Source organism: Ursus arctos, unplaced genomic scaffold (genome assembly GCF_023065955.2).
Source record: "Ursus arctos isolate Adak ecotype North America unplaced genomic scaffold, UrsArc2.0 scaffold_23, whole genome shotgun sequence".
Lineage (NCBI taxonomy): Eukaryota > Metazoa > Chordata > Mammalia > Carnivora > Ursidae > Ursus > Ursus arctos.
In genome coordinates, this window is record NW_026622908.1 from 41,244,675 (window position 1) to 41,265,323 (window position 20,649).

A 20,649-nucleotide genomic window follows, 5' to 3' on the forward strand; every position below is an offset into this window, starting at 1 on the left:
GAGGCCGGGCAGCCGGGGAAGGATTGCAGGGGCAGACAGGTAGCTGGGGGCCAGTTTCAACCTGCTGGGCGGGTGTGGTGACCCCTGGTGGTAACATGGGAGCTGCTGGGTGCAGAGGTGGGGACATGGGTGAGAGCCAAGGTCAAGGCTGAGGCTGGGGCAGCACAGGTACACAGGACAAGGGGCTGGCGGTGGGGACAGTTTATTCCACGTCATGCAGATACTGACCCACACGCTCAAGGAGCTTAAAAATAACATTGAACCACACAGTGTCTGTCCCCTACCTCCCCCCAGACACAGAAAGACACTTGGCTGAGTGGGGTTGGGGTCTGAGGGTCCAAAAGCCTCCGTCCTGGGACAAGGCGGCAGTGTGGGCCCAGGTAGTGGTGGAGGCAGTGTCCTTTCTCCCCAGAGGAAAAGTGCAGAGACGGGGCCAAGGCCCCAGGCAGGGAGGCCTCATTCTCACAGCGATTGGCAGGGTGGGCCAGCCAGGGTCCTTCCAGGTCCTTCCCCGAGGGCCCGCCTGGCTGTGGGCCGGAAGCTCTGGGGAGGCGCAGGAGCCGAGGCGCCACTGGGGCCGGCTGGGCGACATGGGCAGCAGCGCCCTTGGGTCCGGGGCACCCGGTGCTCAGTCCCGGCCTTCGTCCGAGCGCCACTTGAGAGCGTGGTCCTTGTGCGCGTCGGGAAGGATCTGGTTTCGCATCCCTCCGAGCAGACTGGACGTGGCCTCTGTGGCTAGAATGAGGGGCTTCACCACGGTTGGGGGCAGCTGGCGGATCACGCCCCCCACGGCGCCCGTCAGCCCCTTCTGCTCGTGGCCCCGAGAAGCCACATCACAGATGGTCTGAGCCGTGTCCAGGATGCCCTGTGGACGTTGGAGGTCAGTGCAGGGCTTTGGGTGGGGAGGTGGGTGTGGGGCTGGGGGGGAGGGCAGGGGATCAGCACCTCTCGAACCGTGTCATAGGCCTTCGCCACACCCTCCCGGAGGTCAGCAGGCTGGTGGCCCTTTCGTAGCCTTCGCACAGAGCGCTTGTCCTGCAGGGAGCGGGGGATGGGCGCCGCTGGGGACAGGATGTCGTACACGGTCTCAGCTGTGGCCTGAGGGGACACGGAGGGCACCAGATGAGGGGAGCCAGCCCGGGCACACACACCCAGCCCCCCAAGCCAGCCCCAGAGGACCATGCTGGAACCCCTGGCCAGCCCGGGGTGGCGGGGGGGGGGCTCACGCTTTTATGGTGCTGCTCCTGGGGTCCTGCCGATGCTTCCAGCACCCGGGTCAGGGGGCTTCGGGTGGAGGGCATGCCTCCCGAGGGGACTCTCCTCATGTCCTCCGGACCCCAATCCCTCCTTGTGTGGACCACCGCATTGTACCTGCCCCATCTATGAGGTCCGCATGTGCAGCTTTCTCGAGACCGAGTGCGCCGTCTCCCCTCCCCTGCACCTGGTCTGGCCCTGCCAGCTCCAGGGGAGCCCCTGGCAGCGTGCTGGGCTCCCCTCGCTCACCCCCACCGACTCTGATCTTCCTTCTGACGCTGGCTCCTCTGCTCCTTTTGCCCCTCGTTTCCCACCCAGCCTCCCCACCTAGCTGTGCCTTTGGGGGGCTCTCTGGGGCCTGCTTATCCTTCCAGCCTCCTCGGCCTGCAAGGGGCTGGGCATGCAGATCCCAGAAGCACTGAGCTCCCCTCGCACCTGCACGCTCACCCCTACCTGCTGTGACTGCCCCACAAAGGCCGGCCCATCCTCGCCCTCCTACTCGAGTCCACGGCACTGAGCTAGAGCCGCTCGCAGGACAACTCCCGGGCCTCCCTGGGGACCCGGCCTGGCCTAGCAAAGTGCGGGGCCTGGGTGAGTGTGCACCGGTCTGTGCCTCAGCCTTCCTGTCTGTAAACAGAGCCACACCCCCTTCCCTCCTCTGCAAGAGCTGGCCGTGAGCGGACGCACGGTGGGCTAAAGGCTGCAGGGCACCCATGCTCCCAGGAGTTGCTACGGGCTCAGGCCGGTCACTGGGCCTCTCCCGTCCGTGACTGTGTCTCATAAAATGAAATCGCACACCCAGACTGTCCATACTCAGTAGCACTTTGGGGACCGATCGGGGTCCGTGGAGCAAATTCCCTGCCCTACTTGGCCTGAAAGCAGGTGCCCACTCACCTGGATAGCCTGCACCAGCCGGTTGCTGAGTTCCAGCGCGGCTGAGGCCGTGGACGAGCCAAAGGAGGCGGCCCCTCGCTGTAGCCCCCGCATGAGGCGCCCATCCTTTCTGTACTGCTCGATGGGCAGCCAAAGCAGGTCCCGGAACCCTTGGACTGCAGGGGTGGGGTTGTCAGAGATGCCCAAGGCTGTGTGGCCCGCACCTACCCTGATTTAGGACCTCCCCCTACTCCCGGGGCAGCTTCTAGGCTGCCTAAGGGTCAGAGCAGTTTCCAGAGCCCCCACAGCCGGCTACTCACAGAGCTGGACAACTGAGTGCATGGGGCCTACACCCCCCAGCAGGCCAGGCAGCTGGTTCTTGCGGATATCCTGCAGCCACTCGTTGAGAGCATAGCCCAGCACCTTGTCCACACCCAGGAGTCTGGGAAGGGGAGAGGAGAGGAGGGTACAGGGGCAGAGCCACACACTGAGGGTCATGGGGCCAGGACCCGAGGTACCCCAACACTCTCCATAGCAGCCCCCCAGCCCAGTGCAAAGGGTGACTGTGCCCACTTTACAGAGTGGAAACTGAGGCACCAGAGGAATGATGACTTGGCCAAGGCCACACAACCGGTCAGGATACAGCCAAGGGCAGATAGGGGACCCTGAAGAGAGGCTGGGGGAGGGCATGGAGGGGATAGAGGGCGCACCCATGTCGGCAACAAAGCCGCTTCAGCTTCAGCTCGGAGCAGTTGAGCTGGGCCAGGCCGATGAGGAGGCCAGCGAAAGTGCCCTGGGGAAGAGAATGGCTTGGGCTTTACACAGTTCAGGACAGGCACTGCCCAGCCCGTCCGAGCCCCTAGAGACCGACTCGGCAGCCAATACGGCCTGGACGCAAGCCGCAGCCCCCAGCAGACTAAGCCACACGTGGGCAGAACGGGGCCCCCCGAGAGGGATGGCCCATGCGGCCATGCCGCGTGACAGCCCCACTTACCACCTGGTCCATGGTGACGTGCTTGCCATGGTAATCCAACCAGATAGGTACCTCAGACGTGAAGCGGAACTCCCTGGGCGGGGAGCAGGGAGAGGGGGCCTTTGGTTACCGCCCCCGCCCCCGCAGCCCGGGCGAGGACCCCTCCGCCTTCAGCCCTACCTGAAGTAGATGGGCTGCTGCTCAGCAGGGGAGCCGTGTCCACCGCCCGCGGCCTCCCGGGAGCCGGTCACCTCTGCGTCCTCAGGCTGCCCTTCCTGGAGGCTGCTGGGCTGGACTCGGGGGTCAGGGCGAGCTAGGGTGGGGGACACAGAGGGGGAATGGGCCCAGGCACGGCTGGGAGGTGGGAGGCGGGAGGACCGGGCCCTCCAGTCCCGGCTCAGCCTCTCACCCTCAGCGGACGTCTCCGCCGCAACCATAGGATTGATGCCGGCCACCAAGCTGGTGAAGAAGTCCTTGAGGAAGAGCAGGGCATCCTGCCGGGGAAGGCGCAGGTCAGCGAGGCCCAGAGGCAGTGGGGTCCACCGCAGGCTCTGTTCCTGACTGGCCTGCTCACCTGGTCCACGTTGAGCCGCAGGGGCATCAGCGAGACGCGGAGACAGCACTCGGGCCCACCGAGGTTGGTCGTGGGGGCCACGTGCAGGGCTTTGATGGTGAGCTGGGGGCAGAGGGCAAGCTCTGGGTACTCGCTGGGCCTTGGGCCCCTGCGTCCACCCTGTGCCCTCATCCAGGCCTGCCTGAGCCCCGGCATCCTCCCAGGCTCTCCAACCCCCTGGTGGCTGGCGGGGGCGGCCGGTACCATGTTGGAGTGGGCACGACGTGGCAGCCGCTCACTCGTGTGCAAGTACAGGAACTTGTTGATCTGGGAGGAGGCGAGCCGGTCTCGGACCTCCAGCTCCTGCACGATGAACACCTGGCGGGACAGCGGCCGCTCCTCTAGCTCCTGGCTGGGGGCCGCAGGGCCCGCAGCGGGCTCTGCTGGGTACACCTCGTGCTGGAAGCTCACCTGCAGGGAAGCAGAGGCCTGAGCCGGGGATGCAGGGCCCTGCCTCTCCCGGCCACCCTTCTTGCCCCTAGCCCTACCTCAGCCCCCCACCTGGCTGCCTCCCCACGGTTGTCCCAGAGGCATTTCAAACTCCACTTGGCACACTGAGCTCTTGACCTGAATCTCTCCCTGAATCTACTTGCTCCCATTCTCTCCTGTCACCTAAGAGCCCCCCCCCCCCCCGTGTGCCTGTCCCCAAGCATCAGCACTGCCCTCTCGCCTCTCCGTCACCAAGCAAGGCCGTCGTTGGGCTCGGTTCCTTCGCACATCTCTCCAGTCTCTGCACTTGTCGTCTCCACTGCCGCCACCTAGTCTGGAGGCCACTGTCCCCTCTCCCCTAGACGGCCTCCTGCTTGGGCCCCTCAGCCCCTTCTCCACACACCCAGAGGGATCTCCATACAACGCACGCCCACCCACCCTGCCCCCTGCAAACACCCCCTCCTGGCCTGGAGGGGTGGGTCTCTCCCTCCAAAGCCCGCCTTCCACCTTGCTGCTGACAGGCCAGCCCCAGTGGCCTCTCTCCTAACCCTCGAGCAGGTCAAGGCCTTTCTCATCTTTGGAACTTTGCCCTGGCCTTCCCTCTCCCCCACACCCAGTGCCGGCTCCCCAGCCCAGCAGGATGCAGAGAGCCCCAGAGTTTTCTCGGCACACCAGCCCCGTGTGCTGGGGGAGAGGGCCCGCCCGGCTCACCCTCAGGAGGCAGCACCTCCGCCTGCACCATCTCAGGTCGGCCTGGCAGCCCACCCAACCTGTGGTTCCTCCCCATCCAGATTTCTCCAGAACCGGACCACTGTCACTAGCTCTGCGGCTGCCGCCACCCTGTGTGGCCACCGTCTCCTGCTGACTGCACTCACTCTAGTAAAAGCCACAACTGTCCTGTGGCCTGCGGGGCCGTAGGCAGCCTGGTTCCCAGTCAGACCCATGGCCCACATGGCCCCCACGGCCCCCCTCCTAGCCCGGCTGCGGTCCCGCCGGCCCCGTGGCTCCAGACACGGCAGGGATGCTCCCGGCCCGTGGCCTCTGCGCTGTGCCCTCTGCCTGAAACCCTCTTCCTGCCCCCTTCCGCAGGTCTTTGTGGCAACGGGACCTTCCCAAGAGGACTTTGCTATCATCCCCAGTGCTCCCTGTCCCCCTCCTGCTTCACCTTCCCCAAACACTGATCCCATTCCACAGCACACAGATCTTCTGTGGCTCCCTCCACCACCACACATGTGACGGGAAAGCAGGGCTTCTGTCTGCCGTGCTCACTGCTCCCTCCAACGTCTAGAACTGCACCCGGGGGGGTGGCATAGCCACCGCTCCGCAAACACTTGGGGAGTTGGTGCCCGAGCAGGGACCGGAGCTAAGTGGCCATGGTGGAGTGCTGGCTGGGTGCCAGGGATGGGAGAGCCCGCCCTGTCCCCCGCCCAGGTGGCTTTCTGTACGCTGAGCCCCCAGCTCACCTTGCTGAGCTGGATCTCCATGAGGACGTGGTGCTGCCTCCCGCTGCCCCCCTGGGTACGCCAAGAGTTCTGGGGCCGGTTGGGGCCGGAGCAGCGGGAAGGGGAGCCCCTGGGGCCCATGAAGCTGCCTCTTGCCCTGGAAAGAGGGACAGGGGACAAGCTGACTCGGGGGAACCCCCTTCCCGTCAGAGAGGGCCCTTCAGCCCAGGGCAGGAAAGCCTCTCCCGGGGAGGTGGGTGGGGCAAGGAAGGAGGAAGAACGGAGCCACTGAGGCAAGGATTCTGTGCAAGGTTATCAGCAGCTGAAGGTCAGAGCTGGCACCCCTCCCCCCAACCCCGGGCCCCATCTCCTGGTGGGTGGGCCCCACGGCCATAGCTGCCCCCTGCACCCCGTCCTTCTCACCTGTGGCCAGGGTGGGGGCCAAAGTCCCGGCCCCCATAGAGGTGCCAGACGAGCGAGACTTCCCGCAGCACCACACGGCTGGTCGGCATGGGGAAGTGGGCCGGCGCCCGCAGCAGGTCCGTGCTGCCCAGGGGCCGAGAGAAGTACCCGTCCTGCACGACGATGGGGCCTGGATGCAGCTGTGTCACCACGGGCTCCCCATCTCGGGGCTGTGGGGAGGGGGCCGAGTGAACCTACATGCATGGATGCCTTTCCCCCGTCCAGGCCAGCCTCTCCCAGCTTCCTCCCCATCCTCACACCTCCCCCATTTTTGACAAAAGATGACTCTCCTGGGCCCCAATCCACAAACTGTGTCAGAGTGCTCTGTCCGGGGGCGGGGGGACCCCTAAATGCCCCACGCTCTTGCCAGCCCTGTCTCCCTGGGCCTGGGTCTTGCTTGCATGTGACATTCCCGTTGGCTCCTGGGGGCTAGCTGGTCAGCACCCTGGCAGTCAAATGGTTCTCTGCCCCTACTGCTAACCACCCCGCTCCTCTTCCTGCCTCCCCTCGATGTCCTGTCCCTCTACCCTGGATGCCATTCTCTCTCTCTTCCTCTGGAAATCCACTTGCTCCTCAAAGCCCAGAGTCAGAGAAACAGCCACGGACCCAGACCCGCCTCCCCAGCGACAGAGACCACCTCCGACCCCTCCAGCAGCATGGGCTCTACAAGGGTGCAGAAGGGGGCCACCCCGTCCTACCACATCCTGGCCCTGCCCAGCCTGCCCCCCACACACCGGGATGCCCAGGCCAGGAGCGTCGAGGATGCAGAACTCGTCACTGTCCAGAGTGTCTCCATCTCCCTCTTCCTTTTCATCTTCCTTGGCCTCTGAGCGGGACCCCAAGCTGCCAGCGGGGGTCACAACAGGGGGCAAGTGGGGCTGGGCCCCACTCCGTTCACCTGGAAATAGGTAGACTGACACAGGCGAGGCCTGAGGGAGGGGGCCACCTATGGAGAGAGACGCCAGTTTTTGCGGGGGATGCGCGATTTGGGTGCCTGATTGCATCCCCTGGCCCCAAAACACCCCCGCACCCCACCTGAAGGCTGGGTCAGCTCCCGCAAGCTGCGCTCAGTGTCCAAGAGGGCGTCGGCCAGGTCCCGCTGGTTGATGAGGGCTGTCTCCACCGGGGGGCAGGAGGGCAGGGAGGCAGGGCTCTCAGAGAGCTGTGCCAGGCAGGGGAGGAGTCATAAATGAGTGACGGGAAGGAGGGGCACCCCCCCCTCCAATGCCAGGGCGCTGGGGGCTGCGGCCGGGGAGTGGGCCTGGCAGAGTTCCAGTAGCCTGTAGGGCCAGGCCTCACCTGTACCTTCTGGCCGGCGATCTCCGTGGGGCTGGGGGGCCGGGGAGGGGGGTGTAGGTCGCCCTCACTCATCACGTACTGCAGCAGGTTGACCAGCAGGGCGCACGAGTCTGCGCAGCTGTGCACGTGTACCACGTTGTTGGAACAGCGCAGCTCGAACAGCGGCTGGCTCTGGGGGGCGGGGGGGGCACCCCATCAGCCCAGGCGTCATCCCCGCCACACACAGATAGGACCCGGCCAGATCTTCCCCGGGCTGGTCAGCCTGCTGCCCAACAGCTCCACTGAACGAAGGAGCAAACTGAGCCCGGAGAGCGAAAGCGGCTTCGCCCAGGGCTGCCCAGGGAAGCAGGAGCGCGCTCCCCGCGGGAAAGCATTCGAGTGCCCAGTAATTCATCGTTCACCTCAGCCTGGCTGGGGGCGGTGGGGGGGGGCTGTTATCTCCATGTTACAGAGGAGGAAGCAGGCCCCACAAAGGCCTATGGACTCCGGAGGCCCTGCTTTTGCCCTGGCTGCAGCTGCCCCCTAGTGGTGGGACTCATATGAGGGGACGCCCAGGATGCGTCTCGCCCTTCCCAGGAGGGCCAGGAACCACAGCCCAGCTCAGAAGGGCAGGCAGTGACCGGAACCTGAGCCCAGGCCCAGGGAGCAGAAGGGAGGAGAGAGTGCAAGGGGAAGGGGCGATCCCCTGAAGGTTCCCTCGGCCCTTTGAACTCTCTGGCTCTGGGGGCTCTGGGCAACACTCACCAGTTTGCCCTCGGTGCTCCCCTTCCAGGTTTTAATCACAAGCTCCAGAAGATCAACATCCAAGACACAGACATAATCTGAAGCAGAAAGCAAGAGACGTTCCAGTTGCTTCTTCACGCCCAGCGCCTGGCCCACCACCAGCGCGGAGAATCTGGCGTTTATCTAAATGCGGCCCTTGCGTGCGTGCACACGTATGTGCGTGGTAAGAACTGGCCAGCAGCGGGGTGAGGACAGCTGGCTGCTCTGGGTGTGGCTGGGGGCCCTCAGAGGGGAGGGAGCCCAGTCCAGGGCCTGCCCACCTCGCTGCAGATCCGGGGTCTCCATCTCACACTTGTCGGACAGGTATAAGGCTGAGTCATCGAGGATGAACCTGGTGGGGAACAGGGCTGAGAAGGGCCCAGGAGCCGCTGCAGGCGGCAGCTCCATGGGAGCCACAGGGGTGGGGGCCCTGAGAGACAGGCAGAGGGGCAGCCACAAGGGGTCCCAAACCCGCAAGAAACTAGCGCTGGGTCCTCTCTGGCCTCGGTGTTCTTGTCTGTACACTGGGGAGACTGGGCCTGTCTCTTGGGCTGCAGGCCCGACATAGCACGTGCTCGCTTAGGTCGGAGGGCAGGTAGCGCTCTCCAAGTATTTCCCACTCCTCCGTGGCCCCAGGAGGGAAGTGTCCTGCTTCCCCCCACAGCATTCATCATTCTTTCAAAGTAAGTCTTTATTTTAATGGCAACATAACAAAGCTCCTTTAAGATATTTTAAAACACAGGAATAAGAAAGGAATAATCTCTAATCACAGTCCCTAAACCCAAATTCTGAGAAAAGCGCCATATGCATTTTCTTCATCTTATCTGTGAAGCCACAGACACGTATACAAATAAACCTTCATAAATCTTAAAAACAACAGCACCATGTAGAGCTTTCTACCTCGGGCTTCTCGGTACACGCTGCGTTATGGCATCTCTCACGTTTTTCAATGTCGTTCTTCAACTTGACTTTGATGGTTGGGTAAGCCACGTTTACTGACTCAAGTTGTCATTTGGGGGCATTCAGATTGTTTGCTAGTTTTAAATCATACTACAAAGGCATCGCATGCCACCTGTTACCCTCATATCCCTAGAACAAGCATGGCAGCGAGACGCCCAGGTTGAGAGCGCAAATGCTTTAAAGGCTCTAATGAGGAGAAACTGTGGTCCCAGAAGGTGGAATCAAATCTCATTCCTGAGGGAGGGGTCATCACCCAAATGTACAGGAAGGCTCAGAGACTGGCCTGAGGACACACAGCAGGTAGGCAGGACCCTGGGGCAGTAGCAGCTGCAGCCCAGTTTGGGGGGGTGGGAAGTGAGCTGGGTGGGGGTGGTGCCTACCTGAGCAGGAAAGTGGAGGTGTCCATGATGATGTTGCTGGAGAGGGTGAAGGTCTCAGTGGTGACAAGGACACGCACAGGGAGGTAGAGGGGCCTGGCAGGGGGTCACACATGCGCTAGGGCGGGCTCCTCACACATGAGAGCCTGCCCCCGGCCCCTGGCTCTTGGCCCACCCAGCCTGGGTACCTGTAGTCCACGGCACAGGAGAACAGGTGAGTGTGCAGGACGGTAATGACGGTTGGGGGCAGGTAGCCCAGCACTGGGTCATCAAGCACATCTAAGAACTCCAACAGCTTTGGGGGCCAGGACAGGACAGGTGGTGAGGATCAGGGGCCTCTTCCTTCCTCTAACCACCCCCCCAGCCCCCCACCATGCCCATCAGCTGCTACCATACCCCTTGCCCAGGGGCTTTGCGGGGAACTCAGCTCTGGCCCAGCCCAGGCCCCTCAACTGGCCTCCCCCCAAGCGCAGAGGCCTGTCTGCCCACACTACTTGCATTCACCTGGGAGTGCCAACTCTGTTCTGGTAGAGCCATGAAGTGGCGTAGGGTGGCCCGGTGGAGCCTCAGTGTCACCAGGAACTCCTGGAGGTGGGGCACAGTCAGCACGGTGGGGCCCAGCCCACCAGGCACCAGGGAGGCAGCTGCCCCAGCCAACTGGTAGACCAGAAGCAGGCACTGCTGTACCTTGACATTCTTGTGGGGGTCCAGATGGATGCGCACAGCCGTGGACAGCATGTGGGGACCCCGGCCCTGGCTCTTGAGGCCCGAGGCTCCCCGTTCGGTCACCCCTTCCTCTGAAGGGTAGATGGTTGGGGCCAGCTGGGCCGGGGGAGCAAAGCTGGGCAGCTCCAGGCGACTGGGCAGCAGGTAGTTGTCCACAGCCGCTGCGGAGGCCGCTGGTGAGACCCCTGGCGAGCTGGCTGGCCGCTCCCACCACCCAGGGCCCCCGTCCCTCCCGCAGGTCCCCTCCCTTCATACCTCGGTGGTAGAGCCTTGCCCTCTCAGCTTCCAGGCAGAAGTAGCCGAGCCCCGGCTGGCCTCGGTACTGGGACACGCTGAAGACAGTGCCTTGCTCCACGTCCAACACTAGCTCCCCGTGTGAGGTCTCTAGCCGCCTCCCAACCTCGTCCTGCAGACAGAGCATGTGGCGGGGCCTCCCCAGGGCACTTGGCAGCCCCGAGCCCTCAGGGGGGGTGGCCTCCTGGAGCCCAGGCCTAAGTAGGACCAGCTCTCGCTCTACCCAGACTCTGCAGAAGGCCTAGAACAGCACTTGTCTTTTTTTTTTTTTTTCCTTTTTAGAGAGGGAGTGGGGAAGGGGCAGAGGGCGAGGGAGAGAGGGAGAATCTTTTTTTTTGCGGGGGGCGGTGCGGACAGAGAGAATCTTATGAGGCTCCATGCCTGGTGTACACCCTGATTTGAGGCTTGATCTCAGGACCCTGAGATGACCTGAGCCTCAATCAAGAGTCGGACCCTTAACTGGCTAAGCCACCCAGGTGCCCCATCACCTGTCTCTTTTGCCAGAAGGGGAGTCATCCCTGCCCTATCTGCCCTCCGGCATGAGACAGTGCCCATCTGGACCCCCAGTATGGCACCTTACATACAACACGTGTGCACGGGGTGTGTTGGGATGGCTGGGGAGGCACAGGTGGGTCAGTGGGTGGTGGGTGGGTGCTGCTGGCTGGACAGACCCCTCTCAGCAACACTGGGGTTTCTTTTCCTAGATTCCCAAATTGGAGCTTCTCACCCTGGTCTTGCTCTCCTGCCAACGGTGGCTGGGGGGCGCTGGAGTCAGCGGGGTTCACCTCCCCAGGGCTGCCCTCACCTTAGTCTCACAGAGGGCTGTGATCCGACCCTTCAGCACTGTCACCAGTGTAGAGAAGGTACTCTGGGAGCGAGGACTTGGGGACTCGGGGGCAGGGGGCTGGGGAGCGCCTGATGCCCCCACTGAGAAGAAGTGGGCATCCTCATCATCCGAGTCTGAGTCTGGGGTGAGATCAAGGAGCCAAGTGGGAAGGAGACCTGGGAGGGCTGCCCCAGCCCTGCCCAGCTCTGGGGCGGCCTCGGGACCCCGCTGGGGCGTCCCTCCTACCCAGCTTGAAGGCTGACTTGCACATCTTGAAGTTGTCATGCCAGAAGCCTGAGGGGCCCGGGAAGCCAGGGGGGTGAGCGGCGGGGTGAGGGGCAGGAAGCAGGTCTGCAGGCTCCCACATGAGCAGGTCATTGTTGATCCTGGGACAGGTGGATGGACAGCAGCAGTGAGGGTGGCCCAGCCCAGCCCCTCCGCACGCTCCCCCTACCCGCTTGAGTCACCACCTGTTATAGAGGCTCTCGTAGACCTCCTTGCTGGGCAGGAAGATGTGGGCACTGGGCAGGAGCACTTCCAGGCTGCAGCGCGACAGCGCCAGGGCCCGGGTCTGGAAGGTCCTCATCTCCTCTGGGTCTCCAGGAATCACCATCTAGATGGACGAGGCGGGGAAAGGCATCTGAGAGTTGTCAGGGTGGGTCACTGGCTCGGGAATCAGACCCTGACTTCCTATCATTCACTCACTCTCGTTCACTCACAGGAGCCCCTCTGTGCTGGGATGGATGACAGCCAGCTCGTGTGACGCGCTGACCGCATGCTAACCCTGCTATGCAGGAGGACCTCACGTGTGTCCACTCCTTTATCCTCGTGATAAGCCTGTGACACGGATCATTGTATCCACTTTCAAGACGAGGAAACTCATCTGTGTAGAACTCTGAGATCAGACCAGTTCCAAGAGCACCAAGCCACAGATGGAAGAGCCTGGATTCAAACCCAGACCATCTGGGTCCAACTCAAATCTCATCGCCTTCAGAGAAGAGGATCCTGAGGTCCGAACACACAGTGTCAACGGACGGGGTTCTGATCATCCCGATCAGGGACCTGTGCCGTCCGGGGCCTGCCCTCACCAGTGTCCTGACGCCCAGGCCCCACGAGCGGGGGTGCTTCTGACCCCCGCTGGTCTAAGACGATGGGAGACAAAAACTCTCGCTGGTGCCCGGTCACATCACTGGCACCCCAGGTGGTCCCGTCCTCCTGTCCCACAGCCACCGAGGGGCTCCCCCGGGCTCAGGGCCTCACCTCCTCCGTCTCGTACATGGTTCTCTTGGAGGAGAAGGGTGAGGGCTCAGGCTCCCGCAGCTCACAGGGACTCTCGGCTGACAGCTCCAGCTCCTCTCCCTTCTCAGGGGCCACCTCCCACTGTGCACTGCTGAGCTGGGGGTGTAGCGTCACCACGACCCTGCCAGGGCACAGGCCTGTCACTGGCCCGCAAGGCCCCTCCAGCCCCGGATCCCACCTTAGTAGCCAGCCTCAGTAGCAAAGCGCTCCTCTCCTGTCCGACCCTTCCAGAGCCCCACTTACTGAGGCAGGAAGTATTTGCGCCCAGGGCTCTTGGGATCCAGAGCTTTGGAGACCCGCAGGCAGGGGATGGGTGGCTTCTCTCCATCTTCGTAAGTGCCTGGAAGGATGAGGAGGAGTGGGGGGTCGTCGCTGCTGCCTTTCCCCATTTCTTCCCTAGTGGGAGGTGGGGTTAGTGGGGGCCTGGAACCTCCACCCTGTCCTTTGGTGACTGTCTTTATCGTTTACAGGCCTGCGCCCTCCCTCACAGCCAGTCTGCAGCAGTCCCGTGATCAAGGGTCCACTCCACCCACTCTCGCACAAGCCTGGAGACGGGCAATGCTGGTGCCTCATGGAGCTGGGGAGGCTTGAGCCGGAGTCTGACCTGACTGTGACTCAGTCCCTTCCGCAGCCCTGGGCCCACCTCTCCCAGAGGCCTGAGGCCCTGCCCTGGGTGCCGTCCCCCCGGGGCTCTCACCATGCAGGTCGGAGCAGGTAAGTTCCAGGCGGGTGGGGACCGGGGGACCAGGACCGCTGTTCAACTCTGACTGGAACTGGGGCTCACTCAGCTCTAGCCGCAGCCGCTCGGCCCGCACAGCCCGGCCTGCCCAGGGGTCCCGCTCGGGCCGCAGGTCGGCGATGGGGAAGTGCAGCTGCAGCGTGGCCCGGGGTGCCGACAGCCGCACCACCGTCTGCTGCTCGGCAGCTGGTGCGGGTTCTGTCTGCAGGGGGGAGGGGGCAGGGGGCATCAGACCGCTGCCAGGGCCCCGCCACTGCGGCTGTGAGCCAGAGGGCCCGCGCCAGCTCCCTGCCCCAGCTGGCTATCTTACCAGGAGGCCAGCAGGTGGCTCGGGAGGGGGCATGGTAGCCAGGCACAGCAGGGCAGCAAGCCGGTCCAGGGCCCCCAGCTCCACATCTGCCTGGAAATCAGCCAGGTCCAGGGCCAGTTCTGAGTGGCAATGGCAGGCAGCGGGGCGCCGGGGGCGGCTCTGTGGGGGGAGGGTGTTCAGGTCAGCGAGGGCTGTGGGGTAGGTGAGGGCAGGATGGGAAGGGACCCCCTTGAGCCCTTGAGCAAAAACAAAACACAGAGCCCTCCTGGGTGGTGTGAAGGAAAGCCTGAGCAGGGGACCTGGAGATCCTCACCACAATGCCTAAGACAGATGACCATGTTTGTTTAATAAAAGCCACCCCATATTTGGAGACCTGCAGGGGTTTGCCAAGATGAGCCAGGGAAGGGCCAACCAGGCCAACAGGATGTCTGTGTAGGGCCCAGCTGTCTTCAAGGGCTCCCAGGTCGGGAGGTGGGCTCTAACTGGACGCGGGCAAAGGGGGTGGAGGGTGCGAGCAGGGAGGTCCTAGCAGAGGTTGAAAGGTGGGGTAGGAAACAGCCAAGCGCCCCTGGGCACGGGCTGGGGTGGCTTACCTTGGACATCCGGCGGAGAGTCTGTGTATGACGCAGGTGGGCACAGGGCCGAGCTGAGGCCTGGGAACCTGGGCTGCTGGGGAAGCTCAGGATCTGGGATGGGACACAGGAGGTGAAAGTCAGGCCAAGCCGGCACCCCCACCGCAAGCTGCGGCCCCTGCCACATACGTACCTGCTCTTGGCCCTCACCTCTGTGTACTCGGGCTCTGTCGCGTCCCTGGGCCATAGGCACTCCAGCACCTCGAGCTGCCCGAAGTGCACTTGCGTGCTGGTCGTCCGCCGGCCCCTGCCGGTCCGCAGCTCCCAGGACAGCTGCACGGCTGTCCCCGTTAGCCTGCGAGGGAGAAGCTGGGCATCAGAGGTCGGGCTTGGGGGGCTGAGGGAGTCTTTCCCTGGGCCCCTGCCTTGGGCTTGTACCGGACATGGCTACAGGGACAGGCCCTCTGGAAGCACGGTCGGAGATGGTGGAAGTCACGGGAGCCGAAGGGCCCATCCTTGGTGGCATCAAACTCCGAAAAAAAGTGGGTGGTGAGGTCAGGTGGTCCGGAAGATGGGGCAGACGTATGAAGCAAGGTCAGGGTCATGCCCCCCAAGGTCATCTTCACCAGCGAGTCAGGGCGCAGGGTGTCCGGGAGGGGCGTGGGGGCCGTCTTGCCTGAGAGGACAGAGATTTCACCAGGGACTTCCCAGAACGCGTGGGTACCCCAGGTAGAGGGATGGTTAGATACTGGGCTGGGGGCTGGAAGAAGCCCTGGCCCAGATGGACTGTGACTCTGGCATGGGCTTGGCCGGGCAGGGCTGACACAGAGTCTCGTTACGCCAGACACTGAGCCTAGGCTCAACCCAACCCCCTCAAGGAGCTGGAAGAACTAGAGTGATAAAGCACCCAGGCCAGGGGCGCCTGGGTGGCACAGTCGTTAAGCGTCTGCCCTCGGCTGAGGGCGTGATCCCGGCATTATGGGATCGAGCCCCACATCAGGTTCCTCCACTAGGAGCCTGCTTCTTCCTCTCCCACTCCCCCTGCTTGTGTTCCCTCTCTCGCTGGCTGTCTCTATCGCTGTCAAATAAATAAATAAAATCTTTAAAAAAATGTTTAAAAAAAAAAAAAAAAGCACCCAGGCTAGCACCTGACACATAATCTCTCAATAAACACCGGCCCAACCATAGCGCCTGGCAAGGGCAGATCTTATTACCCCCTTTCTACGGAAAGGGAAACTGAGTCTCCAAGAATTTAAGTGCTTGGCCCAAGATCACGGACTTTGAAACCAGGCCTCTATCCATTGTGTTACCAGCCTCCCCTGAGCCTCCCCAGGGAACCAAGCCACCCACAGCACACAGCCAAGCATCGCTGGAGGCCTGCATGCACATGACATCACTTGGGCCCCGAGGCCTCTTCCAGCTCCTCTTGCCCCGGGAGCACTCACCAGTTGGGTGAGCATGGGCAGAGAGCCGGCGGGGGGCCATGTCGCTGTGCACAGAGGATCCCAGGTCTACATCCGAGAGGGAGAGCTCAGAGAGGGCTGAGGCCACACTGCTCGTGAGGCCCGCCATGGAGAAGAAGAGGTCTGTGGGCCAGGGCAGGGGAGGTCAGGGAAAGCCGCACTCGGCCCCCGTGACTCCTGCACCCAGGCCAGCTGCCTGGGCAACTGCCAGGTCTGGCCCCACACCCACCAGTGTTGTCCAGGTTGACAAGAGGGTTGGTAAGGGGTTCTGGGCTGAGGGGCTCGGCCACGGCCCCTGCCTGCAGCTGCTGGTTCAGGTCCTGCTCGATCAGCCACAGGTCTTCAGCACCTAGCGGGCGGCTCTTGTTCAGCTTGTCAACCAGGCCGTCAGGGTCTGTGGAGGAGGCCACTTCTTTGTGTCGGTCCAGCCTAGCTGACCCCTCCCCAGCCATCCTGTCCCGTGGAGGGCCCAGGGGCCTCACCTGCAAGGCTCATGGCACTGAGCAGTTCCTGAAGCTGCTGGAGCTGCTGAGGGGTCAGGAGCAGGTGCAAGGAGCCCAGCTGTCCAGCCACCTCCAGCTGGGGACAGAAGGGGCCAGAGGGGCCAATCATGGAGGCTGCACCTGCTACCTTGGCCCTTGGAGAGCCATCGCTCGCCTGCCCTGACCCAGAGGAGGTAGGATGCCAGTGGCGAGGCTAAGCTCTGTCACCAAGTAGCTGTGTGACCCTGGCCACAACCTGACCACTGAGCCTATTTCTCTATCACCAAGAAGGCAGTAATTTCCCCCACTCAATGAGCCTGCTTCATACGGGGGAGGTCAGCACTGCTGAGGAGTGTTCTGAAATGGGGCACACTCCCTCCTCCACAGGGGCTGGGGACCCACCTTGGGGCCTGGGAAGGCCTCATTCTGCTTCAATTTCACTGTCAATTCCATATACCCTGAGCAGCTGCCGATCTGCAAGGGGGGTTTCGGGGGATCTTCCTAGAGGCAAAAGGATACAGGAGGGAAGGGGTCGAGATGAGGTCAGAGATGGTCAGAAGGGATGGGGTGTGGTGGGGCAGACAGGAGAGAAGACGGGGCTTAGAAGGAGAAAGAGACTGTGGGGATCAGAGACAGCCCACCTGTGGGGGGAGCTCCTCGAAGCGCAGGCGGACCCCTGCCAGCTGCAGCAGCTTGTGCAGAAAGGCAGGAGGCTGGTGCACGTCCACCGCAGGCGCCTGGCTTGGGTCCCGCACTGCCTCATCACAGTACTCCAGTCTGGCGAGTGTAGGATCAGCCCTCGCCCCAGCCACCCCAGGCTGGAGCCCCTCTCCCCACACAGTGCTCTGTTCTAGGGGCCTGGGGCCAGACAGTCTGGCCAGCAGAGCTGTCCCATCACAGCCAGGCCATCCTGGACCTCCAAGGCCAGCCCTTGCTCTTCAGACCCTCAGTGTGTCACCTGATCCGTGGGGCCCCGGCCACCCTGGGCCTGTACCACTTGGCCCCTGGACACCACTCCAGGCTCACAATATGGTCTCCCTCCCACCACAGCCACCGCCCAGGCCCACCCAAGATTTGCCCTGTTATTTCCCAGGAGCCCAAGCTGGGGTTAGGGGCTGGGGCAGGGCCAACACCGTCCAGCAGCCCCTCACCCCCCCTTCACCCCAGCCCACTCCTCTGCGCATGCCCCTACCTCTGCACGTGGACTTCTACTGCCACACCGTGCTCCCCATCACCCGGTGAGTGCTCCACCCTCACGACAGTGTCCAGGAAGGTCACCTTGATCCTTCGCAGCACTGAGGGGTGGAAAGGGGTCTCGGGCTAGTTGGAAGAGGTAGGTGGAGTTTCCCTGTTGGGGCAGCAGTGTGGCCATCCGGCTGTCTGGGGCCCCTGTCTTGTGGGCTATGGAGGGGCAGGCAGCAGGGTAGCCATGAGAAGCCTACTTACCAGTCTCAATGGTCTGGGCAAACATTTCCAGTCCCTCCAGGGGCTGTGGTGGCTCAGAGGGCTCGGGCAGCCCGTCCCGAAGGCACTCCTGAGCCAGCTGCAGGCTCGTGGTCATACATGAGGCCCAGCTCTGCGAGTCGGCAGCCCCTGGCCCTGTGAGTAGGAAGAGGGTCTCAGGAGAGGCAGGCCTAGTCAGCTCCTGGGAGCTCAGGCTTACTCCTACCACTTGCCCCCCCTCACCCCCAGCCTTGCCCTGCCCTCACCTGGGCCTTGGCGAGGCTGCAGCGTGAGCTGGAGGCCTGACACGTGCACGGTGCAGTGGTCGGTGAGCAGCGCAGCCCAGGGCACGGCCACCTCGATAGAGCCCACGAAGCCTTCCACCAGCTCTAAGGGTGAGTCTATGGACTCCAGCACTTCGTTCACAGACTAGGAGCAGGGAAAAAAACAAATCCGGCTCAGGGAAACCCGAAATGTGGCTGCCACACTCCCTGTCGGTGTGCTCTGACCTTGGAGAGCTCCCTTGTTCTCCCTGCCCCCGCCTCGTCTCACTACAGAGTTCTACCATTGCTTTAGCTCATTCCTACTCTTGGCCCATTGTGTTTCATCCTTAAAGCCTGAGGAGGGGGGAGCTGAAGGATGCAAAGGAGGAAGCTAGGCAGAGAGGATGGTAGGTGGCATGATCCAGGCACGGGCACAGCATGTGGAAAGGCCCAAGCCGAGTGTGGCAGCACCCACATTCTCTCTGTGCGAGGATGGAGTTCAAGGGGAGTATACAGGAGAGGCTGGCAAAGGGCTGAGCAGAGTCAGAGGGGACCCCCACCAACTCCAAACACTTGGAGTAGCTGTACCTCTCTGAGGTACAAGGCTGAGAGCCTCTGGTTACCAATGGGGAGAGAGCACCACCACCATCTGGGAGCTACTTGGAGGCAGGAACCCACCTGCCTGCTCCGTGTGATCCCAGGTACTGTGTTGTACCACTCAGAGAAGTTCCCAGTAAACACTTGTTGGATCCAAGAATAAACAAACACATGGCAGAACTAGAAGGCTTAGAGAGGTCAAGGTGAAACTCCTTACCCAGAGATCCACAGATGGGAAACTGAGGCCTAGAGAGAAGGAACTAGTTTAATTACTCAGTGTACTGTGAGGACTGCATCTGGGAGACAGGCCTCTCTCCTCACCCCATCCCAGGATCCCCAGGCACTCGGCTTCTTCTGGGGTCTTCAAGGCAGGAGCTGCAGGCTGAGTGGCTGGGAGGAGGGGCTGGCTACGAAAGCACCTGCTTTCCACCAGGGGAGAACCCCTTCCTGGAGATCAGCCCAGAAAGCAGACTTTCTAGGAGCCATTTCAACCCCCACCAAGAGGGAAGGGCAGGGCAAGGTGGGAGTGTTTTCTGGGACTGGAAGTAGAAAGAGGCAGCCTAGAGGTCTTGGCCGTTTCTTTCAGGCCAGCCTAAAAGTCAGAGGTCAGAAAAGGCCTCCACTAGAATTCATAGACAAGAGGTTATCGGGAGGTGTCCCCAACTCTGGGCTTGGATGTCTCTCTCTGCCCCTACATTTGCTCAGGAAGTCCTGGCCTACCCCTAAAGCTCAGCTCTTCCTGCCCCAGATTGCATTTACGCCAAGCACCCTGTCTGCCCAGCCAGAAAATGGAGAAGCCCCTGACCCCATGCCCAACCCTGCTGCTCTGGAGTTGGGGGTCGACCCAGGGCCAGCCCTGGCCTGATGCCTCTAGCTGGTGGCTCCTTTGCAACTTCCCAGTTCAGATGAGTTGTGAGTCACTGCCCCTCACCGCCCCCCGCCTCAGGCTTCTGACCCAGACCTCATTCCTCCCTGCCTGAAGCCAAACCCCTCCATCTTTGGAGGGGGGAGGGCTTCCCCGCGGGAAGGGAGGCCGATTCCCAAGCCCCTCCCCAACACCACTGGGTCCATCCCACTCTCCCAAAAGCAGGAAGTAGGCAGCGGCAGTCACACGAGGTGTTGATCAACACGGGAGCTGACGCGGTTGTTGACATCCACATCCTGAGGAGAACCCCACCCACTTGGCCCAGGATCAGAGGGTCAGGAGGTCAGAGCACCTTTCCCACAGGTGCTCTCAGCAGGACTCCAGACCCCTACCAGCCTTGCCTGACCAGCTAGCTGCAAGGCCCCGACTCTGTCACTGCCCTGGCCGCGTCCTGTCAGAGCCCCCTAGTTCCTTCGCTCCCTCTTCACCTTTTCCTTAGCCCCTGAGGACCACTCTTCTCAACTCAGGCCCCAAACTCGATGTGCCTATTCCGGCATTCTCCAGACAAGTGACACCCCCCTCCTCAGCCTCAGTTTCTCCTACTGTGAAGTGGAAGCAGGGAACCCCTTCCCACCCAGGTTCTGGCTCTGAAGACGATCAGTCGCCTGGAAAGGGCCTGACTCCCATGGCCTCTCCACGCCCTCTGCCTGGTCCCCCAGCCTGACCCCTTTAGCCGGGATCCTCAGGTCTCTGCGCACCGCCCCCCCTTCCCGATCTCGGGCCTCGTTCCTCACCCAGATCTCCAGGTGGATATCCCGCAGGGCAACGCTGCCCTTGTACAAGTCGAGGCTGAGCTGATCCAGGCTGAGGTGCTCCTGGAAGAAGTGACCCAAGTAGTGGTGCAGCAAGTAGCGGCATACCCGCTCTTTCACACAGTTCGACCATGGCCACAGCCATCGTGACATCTCGGAGGCCGCCGGGCCCAGGCCGCCTCCGCTCGCCGCCCGCCGGCGATCCCCGTCCGGCTTCGCTGTTCACTAGAGCCCCCGGCTGTCCCCGCCGCTTCTCTCAGCGTCAGGCCGCGCCCCCGGACCCTCAGCCACGCCCCCCACGCTCACTGCCATTCGCCATTGTAAAGGGCGAGGCCTACTGATTGGCCGCGGGGGGCGGAGTCTTCGAGCACGAAAAAGGGACCGGGCTCTCAGCATGATATAGTGCTCCTAATCTTGATTTACGCCTGCGTAAAAGCTCTGTGTGGGCGGACCTTTGCCCTCCCTTCTACGGGCTCTTGAGAAGGCTGGGGCTAGAGGCGCCAGCCCCGCAGGG

General features: G+C 62.6%; 1 protein-coding gene across 4 annotated transcripts; it reads right to left on the bottom strand.

Annotated features, from left to right (window-relative positions):
• Positions 1-186: 186 nt before the first annotated feature.
• ATG2A (autophagy related 2A) lies at positions 187-20,393 on the bottom strand. 4 transcript variants are annotated; one of them, XM_026483286.4, is made up of 41 exons: positions 20,118-20,393; positions 17,865-18,027; positions 17,602-17,754; positions 17,348-17,450; positions 16,797-16,932; positions 16,558-16,656; positions 16,156-16,252; positions 15,903-16,067; positions 15,656-15,796; positions 14,649-14,886; positions 14,421-14,565; positions 14,232-14,324; positions 13,639-13,797; positions 13,287-13,530; positions 12,833-12,929; positions 12,551-12,710; positions 11,761-11,903; positions 11,537-11,676; positions 11,270-11,430; positions 10,426-10,576; positions 10,132-10,331; positions 9,949-10,029; positions 9,633-9,739; positions 9,448-9,540; positions 8,389-8,459; positions 8,090-8,166; positions 7,346-7,516; positions 7,082-7,208; positions 6,781-6,992; positions 6,008-6,216; positions 5,606-5,741; positions 3,918-4,124; positions 3,675-3,776; positions 3,510-3,594; positions 3,281-3,413; positions 3,122-3,194; positions 2,838-2,920; positions 2,448-2,569; positions 2,149-2,303; positions 946-1,098; positions 187-865 (listed from the first exon to the last, which is right to left on the bottom strand). In XM_026483286.4, the coding sequence occupies exons 1-41, from the start codon at positions 20,286-20,288 to the stop codon at positions 629-631; spliced, it is 5,793 nt and encodes a 1,930-aa protein (XP_026339071.1). In that variant the 5' UTR covers positions 20,289-20,393; the 3' UTR covers positions 187-628. The 4 variants fall into 4 exon arrangements, with proteins under 4 accessions (XP_026339071.1, XP_026339072.1, XP_044234329.1 ...); XM_026483287.4 differs by having other exon boundaries at positions 7,352-7,516; positions 20,118-20,377; XM_044378394.3 differs by having other exon boundaries at positions 7,352-7,516; positions 14,232-14,565; positions 20,118-20,377.
• Between the last annotated feature and the right edge of the window lie 256 nt (positions 20,394-20,649).

Coding starts and splice junctions, on each gene's coding strand:
- ATG2A (XM_044378393.3), bottom strand. CDS start 20,288: ATGTCACGATGGCTGTGGCCATGGTCGAACTGTGTGAAAGAGCGGGTA. Junction 16,933..17,347: donor GTAGAAGTCCACGTGCAGAG/GTAGGGGCATGC, acceptor TACACTCGCCAG/ACTGGAGTACTGTGATGAGG. Junction 8,167..8,388: donor GACCCCGGATCTGCAGCGAG/GTGGGCAGGCCC, acceptor TTTCTGCTTCAG/ATTATGTCTGTGTCTTGGAT.